This window comes from Anser anser, assembly GCF_964211835.1.
Source record: "Anser anser genome assembly, chromosome: 13".
NCBI classification, from domain to species: Eukaryota; Metazoa; Chordata; class Aves; order Anseriformes; family Anatidae; genus Anser; species Anser anser.
Genome location: NC_139734.1, coordinates 8960559 through 8977420, shown reverse-complemented (window position 1 = coordinate 8977420; position 16862 = coordinate 8960559). Strand labels below are relative to the sequence as shown.

General features: G+C 40.3%; 1 protein-coding gene across 2 annotated transcripts; it reads right to left on the bottom strand.

Moving 5' to 3' along the window:
• Positions 1 to 1021: 1021 nt before the first annotated feature.
• Positions 1022 to 12605, bottom strand: LOC310880853 (A-kinase anchor protein 17B-like). Of its 2 annotated transcripts, none has more exons than XM_083797285.1 (6): positions 12429 to 12605; positions 8140 to 8293; positions 7782 to 7892; positions 6192 to 6512; positions 3434 to 4946; positions 1022 to 2846 (listed from the first exon to the last, which is right to left on the bottom strand). In XM_083797285.1, exons 4-6 carry the CDS (start codon positions 6279 to 6281, stop codon positions 2710 to 2712), a joined length of 1740 nt encoding a protein of 579 aa, XP_083653411.1. In that variant the 5' UTR covers positions 6282 to 6512; positions 7782 to 7892; positions 8140 to 8293; positions 12429 to 12605; the 3' UTR covers positions 1022 to 2709. The 2 variants fall into 2 exon arrangements, with proteins under 2 accessions (XP_083653411.1, XP_083653410.1); XM_083797284.1 differs by having other exon boundaries at positions 6192 to 6426.
• Positions 12606 to 16862: the final 4257 nt, after the last annotated feature.

Genomic DNA, 16862 nt, shown 5'->3' with positions numbered 1-16862 from the left:
TTGCAATGACTAAGCAAAAAAAACACACTGCGTAACTTAATCATTTGTATATTAACCAAGGAGGACAATGAAAAACTAAAAGTAGAGATTGTCAATCTCCCTCATCCAAAGTGTTGAAATACCAGTTACTCGTGTCATGAAAACATACTTCAAGAACTCTAGAGCAAATCAAAACAAGCAGCGTCTCATTCCCAGCCAGTTGTGGCATACAGTCCACTGCTTCGTAAAATACAGAAGTTTCCCTCATCTGGGCACTGCCTGCTCTTAATTATCTCTAGTGGTTTTACAATAGGTGAGGTAAAAGGGCAGATATTTCTATGCACTGCTTGGAATTGCTGGATTTAGAGGAAAAGGACGTATCGCAAGATCTACAGCCTCAGAGCCTTACTTCATACTACAAGTGTCACAGTAAACAACAATTCATAAAAAAAAAGAAAAAACCCAAACCCCATCACTCCTTGAAACACCGTCTGAATACAACAGCATAAACCAAGCTCACGCAAAGATGTGAAATTCTGCTGGGAATGTTATACATTTCTGTTCCTCAACTATTTGAATGCTGATTTTAATGCCTCTTTTCACCTATTAAATGTTCAAGTTATATAAACATTCTATAACTTCCATAATTGAGATGTGACATTTACTCCTAAACACAAATGAAATTTAACTTACAAAGCTATGTGTTTAAAGAGTCTTAAAACAAACTGTTATATACAACTTAAAAGATTAGTCTTCAGGATAATAAGATTATACTGAACAGTCCAGCATAGGGAAAGATGGGGCTCAAATTAAATGTGCAAGTAGAAAAAGTGAGAAACTAATACTAAACCACCTGAGAACAGGTTCTAAATAAACCCACCTGTAAACAAAAAGGGAAAACATATTTCAGTATGAAAATTACCGTGTTGTCTCAGTTGAATGTGCACGTCTTTTATTCAGTAACAATGCTTTATACTGAATGAGGAGATAGAAGGGATTTGCTTTATCAATTTCAATCAATGTAGGTAAACACAAGAAGCAATTACAGAATTGGTGTATTTATTTGTTGACTGTTGTGACAACATTGATAAAAACACTGGAAATTTACACTGAAAGAAATTTAGAGTTCCTGCACCCTTAGATTAACACAAATAAATACTTCCTCACCTGTAATTGAAAGGGCTACCTCTTGGGAAAAGGGTACTTACAGTACAGAACTGTCTAGAGACTGACAGGGGAAAGTTTTGTCTTCTTTTCTTTAATCTGTAAATTTTGCATAGAGAAAAAACACCCTTGGTATGTCATAGCAGTGCAACTGAAACATTTTATGTGGTCAACAAATACAATTTACAGTAATGAAAATCTACTGAAGTACTAAAAAGGAGACTTAAGAGGGGCATGAATGTTCTCCGAAACAGTCAGAAAATAACTCTGTTGAGAAAATAAGGGTTTGTTGTTGGTTTTTGTTTAAGATAGAAGCAATAGATGGACAGTACTTTGAGTAGCAACCATTTGTTATTCATGATCCTGAAAAGGCACTCAACATCTGAACATGCGAAGAGACAGCTGATAAAGTCTGGCAAAGCCCGTAGGAGTCACCAATACTGAACACGGGGAAAACCAATCTACCATGAACAATTACTTTTTTTTTTTTAATTACAATTTATTAGAGCAGAAGTTACAAACATGGGTAAGATGCTATAAAAGAAAGGCAACATCATCACATTAATTTAGTATATTGACATGTAATAAATTAAGCATACTAAAATGAAAGCTGAAATAATCAGTGTATTGTACTTAGAACCGATCCTCTATATCTTGCTAAGGGACTTTGTCCAAGAGCAACTGTCTGTCTTCTAAATATAGCCAGCTGAGTAAATATGGATATAACTCAAGCTCCTAGACTGCGTTTTCACATTTTTACCTCCATGCAGCAGAAATTTAACAACATTAGACAATTCCTCTGGAATTTTCTGTAAGCTAACTTGTACTAAATAGCTATCTCATTGCATGTGCCTTCAAAAGGGCATGGTTTTGAAATCTTGTGAACAAATTTTCAGCCTGCACGTGTGCGAGCTGTCAGCATGCTGACAATCGTTGCCCTTTTACTGTCCAACATTCAGAGCTCTGCTTAGATCATCATTCAGATTTCCGAAGCACTATATTTAACAAAAGTTTTGTGAAATCCCTTCTCCTAAAGACAAGTTTTCAGAAACACTTTCAGAAGATAGGATATTTTCATATTTGGGAAGCTGTTATTCCCCACAACTGAGAACACATGTCCCCCACTCCTTCCAGTCCCATCATTTTAACAATCTGATTGAGGAGGCACTTTGTATGCTTGCCCTAAGACTTACATATCTCCATGTGGGGTTTTGTTTGTTTGTTTGTTTTCCACAGGCTCGTTACTAGTAAATACTGTAACTTTGACATTTACGTGGTTGCCTACCTTTAATCAGACTAAGTCTGAGATCTCAATCTGTAAACCTTCGAATTCTTAGCAACTGGTCCATACAAGTTTGTTTGGCCCTGGGGAAAATTTTGGTCCTCTTATCCAAAAAGCAAATAAAAATTCTGGTTTTGTGGCTCACTACACCACTTAGTTTATTCGGACTGAAGGAATTATCTAAGCAAAAAAAGCCCCAGTATTTCCAATAACTTTTAACGGCTAAAGGGCTTTCTTCTCCCACTTCTACACAGAAGCTTAAGAGCTATTATATTAGTAGCTGTTCAGCATCCTCTTCTGGGCTCTGCTCCACAGAAAGAATCTGAGCAGGGGTTTGTCTGAATTATCTCAAGAGGAAAGAGAGGGCATCCTCTGACATCTGCATCCGTCTCTCTTCTCAACATTAATTTCCTGTCATCTCCTGTAGATAAGTATATGAAAAAGTTACTTGAAATGACTTTGTTGGGGGGAAAAAAAGGTACAGGGAGGCAGATGTTAGGTGGCTGCTAGTAAACTTGAAAGCACAGTGAATTGAGAAAGGGCTGTCAGTAACAATATCCAGAAATGTAGCAATCGTGTATAGAAATCAGATGACCACATACATACTAAAATCACTCACTTCAGACAGTACCTCCCACCCAGATGTACCACATACTGAGCTGCCTAACAACTTTTTGGTGAGTGTCTAGAGCATGGTGAGTCATTAGCATGCACGTTGTTATTAATGGCACAACAACCTATCTGCTAATGCACGAGGGAAACTTTGCTACCTGATTTAAGAGACAAATACTACTCTCTAACCTCAGCTGCTTGCAGTGTTTCTGAGCTGAACCGACAAAACCCTTAATTGCAGAGAAGTCAGTTTTTAAAAAGTACAAATATGGTACAAAAAAAAAAAACACTTACCCATTCATCACTTTAAGAAGAACTGCAGCAACTAACCTCACCTGCCAGAGACCTAACACTATCAAACTCACTCATTTCAGCTCCAGTTTACCTCTTTCTCACCTGGGCTCTGGAGAGTCTCTTGAAGTGGCGAGCCATCAGAAGCGGTAATGTCTGGTGCTGCCACAGCTGTGTGAAGAGTCTTGAATTTCACTTCGTCGTGGAATGCTTTATTACATTTTCTTTGTATCTTTCTAAGTGACTCCAGCTGTATGCAACTGTCCGCCTCTGAAAAGCCACATTCATCAGATAAAAGATTAGAAGAAAGCTTTTTTCTCTTTTTCTTCATTTTGCGAGTATTTCTCTCCTCTTCCCTGGATTGTCTCTCACTTTTCTGTCCTTCATGTCTTAACTTACTACTAGACCTCTTGCATGACTTTTTAAGCTTGTGTTCACACTGCCTTGCCAAGCCCTCAAGGGCGGAATTAGAACAGAAGTCACATTTCCTGCTTTCCTTTTCTTGACCTTCCAGAGTTACATTTTTAAGATAAACCAGTAATTTTCTCTCCCTCTTTCTTGTAGGCAAGCACCCTTTATCATAATTGCTGTACATTTCTTCACACCTTCTTTCTGTTCTCTTCATTGCACCACCACACGCCTCACTAAAGTACTCGGAATCACTGATCTCTTCCAACAAATCCTTTAATTTGCAAGCAGATCTACATATTTTGTATGGTATGGTAACTTCATTTCTACCATCTTCTTGATTGAGCTCCTTATCATGAGTAACGGTAGTGCAATCCAAAGAATGATTCAGTCCAGCATATGGTAAGCAATCAACAGAGAGTGTCTCATTCCTCTGTACTTGCAACTTTTTTGCAAGCTGACTTGCATAGGCCTTGTTTTTCAACACTGTGTCTGTTGATTCCAATTCCCCAACTGTGATCACCAGTCTATAATTATCATCACTAATAAAATTTCTCTTGTTAAGGTTTTGTACAAGACTCACTTCTCTGAAATGCTGGCCGTGTTTGTTACTCAAGCTGATGTGGAAACCACTATCATCATCAGACACCACTCTCTTCCACCAGGACTTGTTTGCAGAATTTTTTGGCTCTAAGCAAACACGTGCATAGCTTGGTGTCTGGTAGTAATTTAATAAATAATGAATGAATTCATCAGTCTCGTAAACCTTTTGCTTTCTGCAACCATCCTCAGACACTGTCTGTGTGTGAACTACATTCAATGTTGGGCAGTCCCTTCCATCCAGAGATTTGATGACTTTGCAGTCTTGGGTAACTGTAATCAGCAAAGATCCACAGCCAAAGGAGTTGTGCACATCTCTGCCAGTCAATCTGTCAGAACTCAGGGCTGTACTGTCATTTAAAATTGTCCTGACTATATGAGAAGTAGACGCATGGAACTTAGTCACATCTCCTTCCTCACTAGATAAGCTGCTGCTTTTTTGGGTTAATTGACACTTAAACTCCTCCTTATGCTTCAACTCTTTTTGCGTATTACAACGAGAGTTAATCTGTTCCTGATGAACGTCTTTTAATGCTCTTTCAGAAAAGGAATCGTCCTTCCTTACGCCCAGTGAAGGATCCACTTTTTGACTTGCCAACTGTACAAAATCCTTCAAATAAAAATCAGGAAAATGATTATGTACGTTTATTGAGCGTAGAGAACAGTAAAGACTGCTAAACTGCAAACTCATAAATATGCAGTTGTACATTCAGAAGAATTATACAGGTGAGGGATAAATTTGGCTTCATGCAGAGCTTGATCATACAATCTCACTACTGCTAATCTAAAACTAACAATACTTCATTGTTTCAGAATGCTGCATTCTCAAATAGGACAGTTAATCTTTCAACCAATTCATCTATCTCACTACAACTGCACAAGAAAATATTTATTCTGTTTTATTAAAGCGTCACAATCAGTGTTGTATGCAACAGAAAAGTTGCAAGACATTTGTAGATATAGTAAAGTGATTGTTCTAAATATTCTATGTAGTTTTTATGGGTCCAAATACAACCAATCTAAAGCCTTCCAAGTGATGAAACCAAGAAAAAAGTTTATTTAACTCATTAATTTCACAATTAAGAAGGTCAATATAAGACATTATGGAGCCCTAAAAATTCACACAGAATGGCAACTGTAGCCTCTGACTTCAACTCTTAGTGATAGTGCTTTAGAATCAATCTTTTTCCCCAATCTTAAGGATTGGGGAAAAACACACTTGTTAAAAGATGCAAGCAAATTTTTCTATAGCAAATAGTGAAGAAAAAATCACGTTAGCACTCCTTCGATTTCAAACTTTTTTGTTTGTTAATCCCAAAGCACTAAAATAAGCCTCTAAACATAATTTCTCTACAAAACACTCCAATTTTTATCAGTCCTCTGCTGACTTTCTCAAGACATTAGCTGAATCAGACAAAACTGATAGCTTAGTGTTGGCCCCAACAGAGAAGCTATTAGAAATGAAAGCAGCATAATCCATATCAATTTAATTCTTTCACTTGCAGACTTGAGACCAAAATAAGCAGAGACATCTTCCTTTGCATTCCCTAACCTCCCTGTTTCCAATGTTGGATCAAGTCTAAGAGATTGATGTGGTCCTTCCAGCCCTATTTTTACACAGTAAAGACAAGGCCTCAAACAAACATCAAAGACAAAGTTTCTGGGTAGGATCACACTACCTTTGGGTAGGGCAAACTGTCTAAGGGCAAACTGTCACAAGACTTGGACCTCAGGCCTTCTTAATCACTCTCAAGGCATTCTTTTGAGCAGCATCAAGACACCAAACGTCTACTCAACTATTCAAGATCTAACAAATATCCTTCATAACTTAAAATATGTTTGAAAATGTTCTTACTTTCACACGGTTTAACAGGACCGTAAGCAGTCTGACAGACTCCACTCTTCTCTGAGCTAGCAGGGATTTCCTTTCTTCCCATTCAGGCATATTCTCTGGCCACTGCTGTTCTTCAGCTGGTACCTTCTGCTTTTGGGGATGTTTTTCATCTCCATCTATCTGCCTCTCTTCTCTCCTCTTGAGCTTAGCTTTCTTTTTTCTCTCTTGAACTTTTTGTTCATCACCACGTTTTTTTCTAGGTAGTTATCAATATGGGACAATTTAGACGACACTTGTTTTACATTTCGAGTCCTGGGAGATTGGATGTCAGTCTTTGAAATGCTAACAATAAACAACCAGTCACCAAGAATCCACATGTGGCTAATAAGAAATCTTGGCTGTTAGAATGATATATTTAAAAAACATTGCATATTGATGACACGCATCTAACTGATGCACACATTTAGAACACGTTAGTTCTGTACTTGTCTCTTCAAACGGTTTGTATTCTAGGGTTTTCTTTATATGCACTGCCAAGAAGACAGATTCACATTATCTTTTGTCTCCAAGGACACAACCAGAAGCTGATCATTCAGATCTAATTCTTACCTTAACAAAGCTCCCCTACAGATTAGCATGAGGGTGCCATTTAAAAGACATTACAAGACTATTTCCATTGTTATAAAAATTCAAGCTGAAGCTGTCACCACTTTTTGGAAACCTTGTCCTGTAGAAAACAGATCTACTAAACAACCAACATGATTTGTCACAGAAAACTCCAGAAAATTCAAGGAACAAAATGTTCACACAAACATTTAAAATATCTATTTTTAAAGTATTTGAGTAAGAAGATTCTCAATTAGCAACGGAAGCAGAGCAATGTTTTCAGAGATCGATCATACCAAAGGGTTGTTTTTTTTTTTAATATGGAGGTGTGTAACATGATTAATTACCAGCGACAGTCTCGTGTGCAATACAAACACACTACCAAATATTAAAGTTTCCACATACTACTGTTACTTGCATACAAAAATCCTAAACCACTGCCCTAAAGATAACAACAATGAAAAACTAATATGTAAAAAGGGGTGGACAGGAAGGCAGAAAAAGTGTTTGTTTCTAGCTTTGAACCTTCCAGCCAACTGGAAGGCATACTTCAGAGCATAAAGACATTAATTTGTGGTGTTGCAGCACAGAACAATGAAAAAGCAAACACACAAATAAAAAGCACATGCAGAATTTTAAGCAACCAAGCCTCAGCTCTCAAATTTCACCCCAGGTCCACAGAATCTTAGAATAATCAAGCCTGAAAGGACCCCCGGATGTCTCTAGTCCAACCTCTTTATCATAACAGACTCCTTCATCTATGCCTTACACACAGAATTGTCATGTTGCTTTTTTTTTCCCTGCAGTAACACACAAATTTAGAACTACTCAGTATTGCTTCAAGTTTGTCGCCTCCTGTTTCCTCAAAGCTTTTTTTTTTTAAAAAAAATAAAAACCAAACCAAAACAAAAAAACAGTAGCATCTCCTTTCCTGGATTTTACTTGGTATGGAATAGTCTAGCAAATCTTAAGAAAATAGAACATTCTCTAAAAATACACTCTCACCTTTCAAACCCTTTTTTCCCCTTGTGCTTCTGTTCTCGGAGTGTCAGTCTTTTCAGGCTTCTCTTTCTTTATGGCTCCTTCACTAAAATTTCTGGTTGTATCAAAAGTCACCTGTCACAGAAGAAAGAATCAGACTTACCAGTCCAGTTTGCCACGTACAAACACAGCCTGCTACACAAACAAGAAACATCCCAGGTGACTACCAAATACTACTTCACTCGAGAGAATTACTTTCTCTGTTGTGGAATACCAGAACATGTCCTCTGAAGTTCACACTACGAAACGTCTGTTAAGCTCAAACACCCACCCCCAAACATCTCCTGCTACAACACCAGGGGTTCGCAAGCTGACATCATACCTTTGGCCAAACTTGTTACTGGCACGCTCTTCTGGAGACCCAAAGTTCAGTATGTTCAGCAGAGAGTTGCTAGCTGTACAATTCATGCAGTTCTGCCAAAATTAGAGTTCGCTGACACTCGGAGCAACATCTTTTGGATCCAATGCTTGTTTACCTAGCAAGAAATGATGAATCCTGTTGTGTGCTGCATTTAATCAGCTTTAAATACCCAGATGCAAGCATGTTAGAAAACATTCAAGCAAATTGCATCAAGATGCATCTACACTAGAAACGTGATATAAAGTGTTATTTCCAGCATTGAGACATATTGTTAGGGTCACAGTTTAGAAAATATCTGCTGGAAAAAGTACTGAAACAGGGCACACCCTGATAAATAGTTATGGAGATATGCTATTAGGCTGCTGAAATGAAGCTTGCAGGCTGCAAACTTTCTCTAATAATGCCACAATAAGCATAGCACTTCAATACCAACCACACTGAAAATATTTACAACTTTTAGCTTACCTACACCAGTTTTCCAGAAAATCAAAAAGTAAGACCCCATTATTGGATTAAAGACCTCAAGTTCAGATATACAACGTTCAGATATCAGTATTGGTTACATCCACTGAAAAAAAAACAAGTCTTACGTTTTTCCCCTGATATGATTAAATGCCTCAAAGTTTATGGAGGAGTATCAGCTGGTTAGCAGACTTAGCAACCTGACAAAAGCCTACAAGCTGGTTGTGACAGGTTAAAAACTCTGCTGGCATTACTTAGGGAATGCCTGTTGGCCTTCAATCTAGGAGTCTGTACGGGGAGGCAAGTGCAGTGCAAGAAGCCACCTGGTAAAAGAGGGTGGCTAAGGTTTACTAAGAATGAACAAAAAAGACATGTGGACTGAAGAAAATGCTAGTGTCGTAAAAAATCAGGACTCTGGAAGCACACATTGCAGCACTGAATTGCTCCTATTAAGGAAATTCACTCCAAACTAAACCAACTTTGTTGGATAAGGCTGACTCTCTGAATTAACCTGTGAATGCAGATACTTGCATGCATATATATATATATATGTGTGTGTGTGTGTGTATGTGTGTTTTACCTAAGTATGTATGTGTAAAAATCTTCATAGATATGTGATTTACTGCAGTAGCATGTGTACATCACCACGTACAAAGCAGAGCAGATACTTTAAGACAACCAAAGTTCTTACTACAGAACTGGAAAAGTCATTACTCTTTAGAATCCCTTCTACCCACTGTGCATGGAGATAAAGAGCTTCCTACAGCTACCTGTTATTTTATTATAAACCATACTTTTTCCATCACACTTAGATTTGAGTTGAAGCAGGTGAGAACATCCAGACGCTACTGTTGAAACCTGTAAATGTGTAAGACCTGAGAAAGAAAGAGCTGGTGGGCCCAAAGCTCGTCTTTTTCTGCAAGTACGTATTCTATTAAATCAGCTGATACTATCCTGTCTTTGCAAATCCTTCTTCACTGATATCCTTCACAACATCACAGACACAACCATATTCCTACTACTGCATTAAATCACCTAATAGTAAGCTCAAAAGTCTTGGCATAGAGCTGTCTGCAAGTCATCTATAGTGGCTTGGTAGTGCAGGCCATTATCCTTGCTCCTCCCTACTCTTATTCACAGCCAGGAGCAATTTAAGCATTAGAAACGTATTTCTCACGACGTAACTGTGTACAAAGCACATAATTATTTACTATCTCATCCACTGTGGCTTTGCCGCTCAGCTTCGTGGCCTTTTGGAATCAACCCTGACAGATTAATAAGCTGTCATCTTCAGGTTTTAATTCTTCCAACCGATAAATCACAAGGAATCTGACACTAGACCTCATTACCAAATGGATATTCACTTTTAGCCATTCTGCCGTGGTTATAACATTAGGAACACATTTACCCTTGCACTGTTGTTTATTACAGTAACTGCAGGCTCAACTGCCCCTTGCTACCTGCATGTCTTTCTTCTGTGATCACATCTTCTGCTAACCCCAGTGTACACCCACCCTCACCCCCTGCTAAATACTGTAAAATATAAAAAGGAAACAAGGAACTGAGACAGCGACCTGAGACAATACAAATTTGCGATCAGTTCCCAGCTCTGCTGAGGAATTCCTGTGAAATCCAGTAACTTCCTATGCCTCGGGAGCCTAATCTAATACAGCATTACAGAACAGATTCACACTAATTGGTACCATAACAGACCATCAATTCACTTACTCTGGCCTGTGCTGTATTCCACTTTAGTTTTACACCAGTGACAAGGCACAAAACTTAGCCCTCCTATTTGACTAAAAGCACCTCTTCCAGGAGGGAAACCTACCTGGTCCTGCTTTGAAAACACCAGGGTATGAAAATCTGCCACCTCCCATGGGCAGTTTGTTCCAGTCCTTACTCATTCACCAATGAAATGGAAACCATTTGCAGACACCGATTTTTCACAAGCATTCCTGTCCTAGATTCACATATTTTTAATATCTAGATGTGTTTGTGTTTTTCCCTCCTACGGGCTATAATTAGGGTGTCTGTAAGTCATCATTTTGATATAAAATACTGTGTTTGTGCTCTTTAAGAGCTTATGGTCTCTCACTGTAAGGCAGTTTCTCCAGCCTCTGAGTAACTTTCACTGTGCTATTCTAATTTCCAATTTAAATCGTATGAATCCCAAAACTGTACACAGTATGGATTTGGTCAGTGCCATGCACAGAGGAGAATGCACTCCTTCAGGCCTACTTTCTATCACCATTTAAACATATCCCCCACAAGACTGCAATGGAAACCCAAGATACTGCTAACGTATTACAGTAACCCTTTCACATCCTCAAAGAAAACCACAAAGATAAATCAATAACTCTGAAACTGACTTCCCTCAATATCTACATGGTTCTTTTCACATTGACCTAAGTACCTTATAACACCCTAAAATGCACCACCTAAGTTCATACATTAAACAAAATTAGACTTCAGGGAAACATTAACAGCCTGGCAATATTTAATGTGAAACACTGAAACACCCTTTTAGACCATATGAGTAAAGTGCAAGTACTAAGAGTAATTTTATTCAAAGGTGCCACTCACATTTGCACCCAGTACTGCTGGCTTAAACAGCTCTTACCATCCCCAGCTTCCCAGCTGGAAACTCCCACTCATTCCAAGCCCTGGGCCATCACAACCGTTTTTGAGACCTCACCATCAACTGGGTCAGGAAAAAGAGCTAGCCTGGGGGAAAAAGAAAGCCCTATTTTGCCAGGTTACTTTGCAGACAGTTCCCTGCTCTTGTTCACAGTGCAGCCCCACAAATGGTTCCAGCGGCACAGCTGAAGGCAGAGGAAATATCTTCATTCTGCAAAGGTGGGCAGCACGGAAACCTCCCTGCAAATGGCAAGGTGGCAAGAGTATGCATTGATCTGTAGTAGCAGAAGGAGTTTATCACGCAGGGAAAAGCATTTACCAGAAACAGTCACTTGGTGAAGTTTAAACAAGAGGTTTAAACACATGCAGATTTTCAATGGGCAGGATTAGTTTATTCAGCTTGCTCTGCACAAAATTAAGTGAAGAGCAGAGATGATCAGAAGTACTGCTTGCTGCTGCAATATTGCACACAAATATTGCAGTAGAAGGGGCTTTTTAAAGCTAACGCTGCTGGTGTCACTGTTTAATGCTGGATGTTTTGAGGTTGGGATAAGAACAATACAAAAGAACCCTATAATAATTGATAAGCCGGTCACAAGGCCACAGTCCCTGTGCTTAGCAGGACGCATGCTTGAATTCGGACAGCATCTGGAGGCACCACGAGCACGGCTGCTGGACCACCCGCCAAGATGAACCCCGCTGCATGAGCTCGGTGACAGCCAGGCCTGCACCCACCCCTCAAACATGTCAGACAGGCGGTGTCAGCGGGGTGCTGGGGACCCAAGTGGGGCAGGGCCGGACCCACTCTGCCTTTCCCCACACGCCCAGCAGCCTTTCCCTGGGTGCAGCCACCCCACCCGCAATGCCTGTGAGGAAACCCACCGGGCCCCCAGCACCCACTTGGCCACCCAGCGGACCCCCAGGGGTGCCCAACAGGGACACGGGGACAGCCGCTGTGGCACAGGAGGCGGTACCGGGCCGGCCCCGCCGCCTAGCACCCCTCAGGGCCGCTGTCGCCCCTCATTAAGCCCCCCGCTGGCCGCCTTTCCCCTCAGCCTGAGCGGCCAGGCCCGGAGAGGAGCCGCAGCCCCGCGGCCGCTCCTCAGGGCCGGGACTCCCCTCCCCTCCGCCGGCCGGGCTCCCCTTACCCCTCCGGCCGCCGCTGCAGCCGGCTGCCACCGGCAGCGGACGCTTCCAGGCGCCCTTCGCCGCCGCCACCCCCGGGGCGGAGCGCGGCGGGGCTAGGGGAGCGGCCCCCCTCAGGCGCAGCCCGGCCCCGGCCCCAGCCCCAGCCCCGGCCCCAGCCCCAGCCGCCTGCCGCCGCCCGCCCTGAGCGGGGCCGGGGCCCGGCTGCCCGCCTCGCCAGGGGGCGCCGCTCCCGCCGGGCGCCATTTTGTGACGGCTTGAGGTGGGGGGCGTGAGGGGGCGCTGGGTGCGGGTATCTGGGGTTGTGCAGCCCCGGGGGGATTTGTGTGAGGGGATTTGGGGAATGGGTCGTAGAATTGGGGCAGGAGTGAATCCCAAGAGTGGGGCTGGTGGCTGTTAGGTCACCTGAGGGGGACACGGTGAGGTGCCCGGGGTGTCTCACCTGCCTGCTCGCGCCCACCTGGTGTGTACGGTCTGTGATCAGCATTGCTGTTCATTATGGAAAAAAGGAAAGAAAAAGGCAAAAAGTTACTTCATCTCCAATTGCCAGTACCCCTTACTTAGGCATTGGGAAGGCCTAGTTGCAGGGTTCTGCAACATTTTTTGTCTTTGTCTTGGTGACAAAGATAGCTCATCTGTCACCACTTCATCATCTATCACTGCTTCATCTGAGCACTATAGGTACAAGGATTAATATTGTCTTTTCTCTGGTTTTAGTGATGGCTTGAACATGTTTAACCAATGGAAACACAGTACCTGTATCTATTTGTACAAGCTGACAGTCAAATCTCCACAAAGGAGCAGCTCCAAGGGGTGTCAGGGTTCCTCAAATACACCATTTAAGGTATCATCAACATTTTCCAACACTTTGTTCTGCCATTAAGGTCTCCAATGAAATTCAGTTTAGGGCTCTTAGGATACACACAAGGCTGGGGTTGCAGGCAGAGGTGTGTACTACACGCTTTTTTTCACAGATGCTCTAATTACAGTTACAACCTGAGAACAATTAGGTGTATTTTTAGGGTGGGTCTATTTATTTTACAAATTTGTGTCCCAAAAAGCATTCTGTGTTTTCTCACTACGTAGGTTGATACAATAGATACCATCTTTCTTTGCAAACCTTTTGTTTGGTCTAGTTATTTTCACAGTTGTTGGTTCTCCTTGCATTCTGAAGATTTTCTAGGAGTCTATTATACACTAGCAGTTGTTCACATTCTTCTTGTTCCCTTAAAAGATAAATTTGTGTTTTGATGGTGCAAATTATTAAATTCCAAAGATACCATCTTTCGGTTACATGATTTTTTTTCCTTTCTATGTATATTCCTCCAAAACTATACAGGTAAACTGGAATTTTATACTAGTTTGCAGCTGAAAACTAGTTATTTAGTCAGTACTTGTTGATTTTCCAGAGATGCAATAAGTTGAGAAACTCTAATGTTTTAACTTATAAATAAAATGCTTAATGTAGCTATGCAAAGGTATTTCTTTGTCTGAATGAGGGCTCCTGAATAAGAGAGAAGATATACTAATTACTACTAATTAGTAGTTGACGATGCTGTTAATATTTTGTTTGTCCTTTTATAAGAGGGGTCATACAAAAAGTACATTTCTATTTTCTAACTTCAATGGCAATTGTTTTATCATAATGAAATGCCAAACAATGAACAAACAGAGTTTAAATTTTGTTTTGTATTGAGCACTCTTGAACTCTTTGCCCCAAAAATGTATAATTTTCTTGTTATCAGTGCAGTAGTTTTGAGACTTTAGGTCTCATTGTCTTAGGCTTGTGACTGGGATAAGAATGCTCCCTTCTTTTTTAAGCACAATGCATTCCAGCCCAAGACTATCACATCTTAGGACCTCTGGTACCACAGGTACTCACACAAATGAATTAAAAACTCAAACTATGCCTTCTGGTTGTAGGTAAAACAAACTTAAAAAGTTTCTTGTCTGTAATTAAACAAAGTATATGTAAATAGAATTTAACTGATATTCTTTATCTATATTTATATTCCAGGGAGCAAATTACTGTAAACTGTGATCTATTGCAATTGCAGAATATCCTGCCTACCAGGATAGAGCACGTTGCTGGAGCAGTATGGTAAGTTAACTCTGTGAATGAACAGCAAGTCATATTTCCTCTGGCAAAGGAGACAGGGAAAACAGATGTTATGAAAAATGCTTTGGCAATGTTCTGATGTTGAGAACAAGGGCCATGTGATACTAATTAACAGTGTCACATCCAAAACAGATAGAAGAAAATACTTTTACACAGGGAATAATAAGATGATGGCAGTCATTGATACAAAACATATGAGAGACTGAGCACCTTGCTTTGCAAGTGGATTGATGTTTATAGAGGCAATAAGAAAATAGGGAGGTATTTTGCAAATACAACTTTGAGACAATATTAGCTACTAGATTTTATGCTTAAGACGTGACTGAGAAGTTAGAGATCTAGACTGACATAATTATCCCACATCTCCCTTTTGCAGAATAGTTATACTTTTCTCCGCAGCCTGCAGTTCCAGGCTTTATCCCATCTGTTAGCTACCTAGATTGTACAAACCCTGGATCTGCACTACTCTTAGAAAACTATCTTCCTAAAACTAGACAATGAGTAAAGGTGAAACCTTGCCTGCAAAAGTCACATGGTATCTTTGAAAATCAATGTAGGTAAAATGAGTGCAAAGGACTGTGTGCAGAGCCAGCTCTTTTATTTATTATGGGTTTATTCTCATTTAGCTGAAGAGGATACGAAGTACAATGTAATTTTAAATCCAGAGGAGTGTTCACACAGAGATTGCAACATCATAACCTAGCAGGTTTCAGATGGTTTTAATTTAAAGCCTGTCAACCAGTGCTTGAAAACGAGCTTTCTCTGTGAGCTTCAAGAATAGGCTGGGAAAAAAGGTGATTGGAAAAAACTTTGGGCATGAAGGGAGTTTAAGTACGTGCAAGTAAAAATCTTGGCTATGGTTCTGCTTGTGGCTTGGTAACGTCATTACATGAATTATGGCTGAATATTATGTACTGCTCAAGTAATTTAAAAGAAAATATAATTTTCCATATCGAGACTATGTATCTCCCTAACTTTAGATGTACAGTCCATAGGAAAAATCAAAGCTTCATCTTGTATTTAATTTTGAAACAGAACAATAAGGGCTGCTTCAAGGGACAGTAGGAAACACTTGCAGTTTTGTTTCATTAATAACAGTGCTACAGCCTTGTTTATTGCATGTAGTTGCCATTGCAGGTTTGTGAAACTAATTTGTGGACTGTTGAAATATTTTTTCCCTAGATACTGATTTTATCAGTTACTGAGTGAGAAGCAGCTCACCTACACAACTACTTCCTAGCCAGAAACAGCTGAATGATGGATTCAATACTGCCACCCACTGTCTGGCTGCACACAAATCTTGTGGAACTTTATTTAAGGGAATAGATAAAAGTACTTAATGGAGGGGTTTTGTTTGTTTGTTTTTGTTTGTTTAAGGTGTTTAATTTTTCTGTCAGGACTTTCTAATCAGCCTGTATGATGATGGGTTTAATCTACAACAAGGTTACCTCCAAAATACTTTGTATATAGGCAGATGAATTCGCTTAGTGGTTTTAAAAAAATAAAAAGAAAAAAAGTTCTTAGTTCAACATTTAAGTTTTGGCTCTAAGGATAGTTAGTTTTCTCAAACATAAACTGTCTAGCCACCAAAGGAAATGCAATAACTTATACAGAAAGTCCAGAATACACAATCCTACATCATATGATTCTGTTTTATAACATTTCTGAGCTATGCTTAGAATATGTATTAGTGGCATTAATTCTAGCACCAGCTTTGTATTATAGACACGAAGAGGGAAGAATTCTTGGTTCCTTTTTCTAAAGTCTACTTTACAACTGACAAAGCCAGCTGGCACTGTGAATCGCTCTTAGTACAGAAAGACAGGCTTGTGATTAAGTCATAGGAGTGGGAGTGCGAGGTCCTATTTCTGGCTCAGTCACAGACGTCCTGGATTATCATAAGCAAATCTAGTAATTTTCACGATTGGTCCCAGGGACAACCCGTGGTGATTGCTGAAGTGGCTTCTCCTCCCAGCCCCGAGGAAGGAACAGACCCAGAGCACATTGCACTCTAGCAGTCTCCAGCAAACGTCCTGGAGAGCAAGGACAACTAAACACCTCAGAGAGCTCTAAATTTAAAGCTTTTCTAACTTGTATCTAGGGATGGCACGAGCAGAAAAGTGGGTGCCTTGACAGCCTTGTTCATTCTCTCTCTCTGATCTCAGAAGCTTCCTGTGAGACTTTAAGCGTGTTCTTTTTAAGTACTGAGTGCCCAAGGAAGATGGTTTAAAAATAGAATGTAACTTAATTTTGGAAAGGACAGCAAGCTTCAACACTACCTTTACAAAAAAAAAAAAAAAAGAAAATCAGGGTTTGA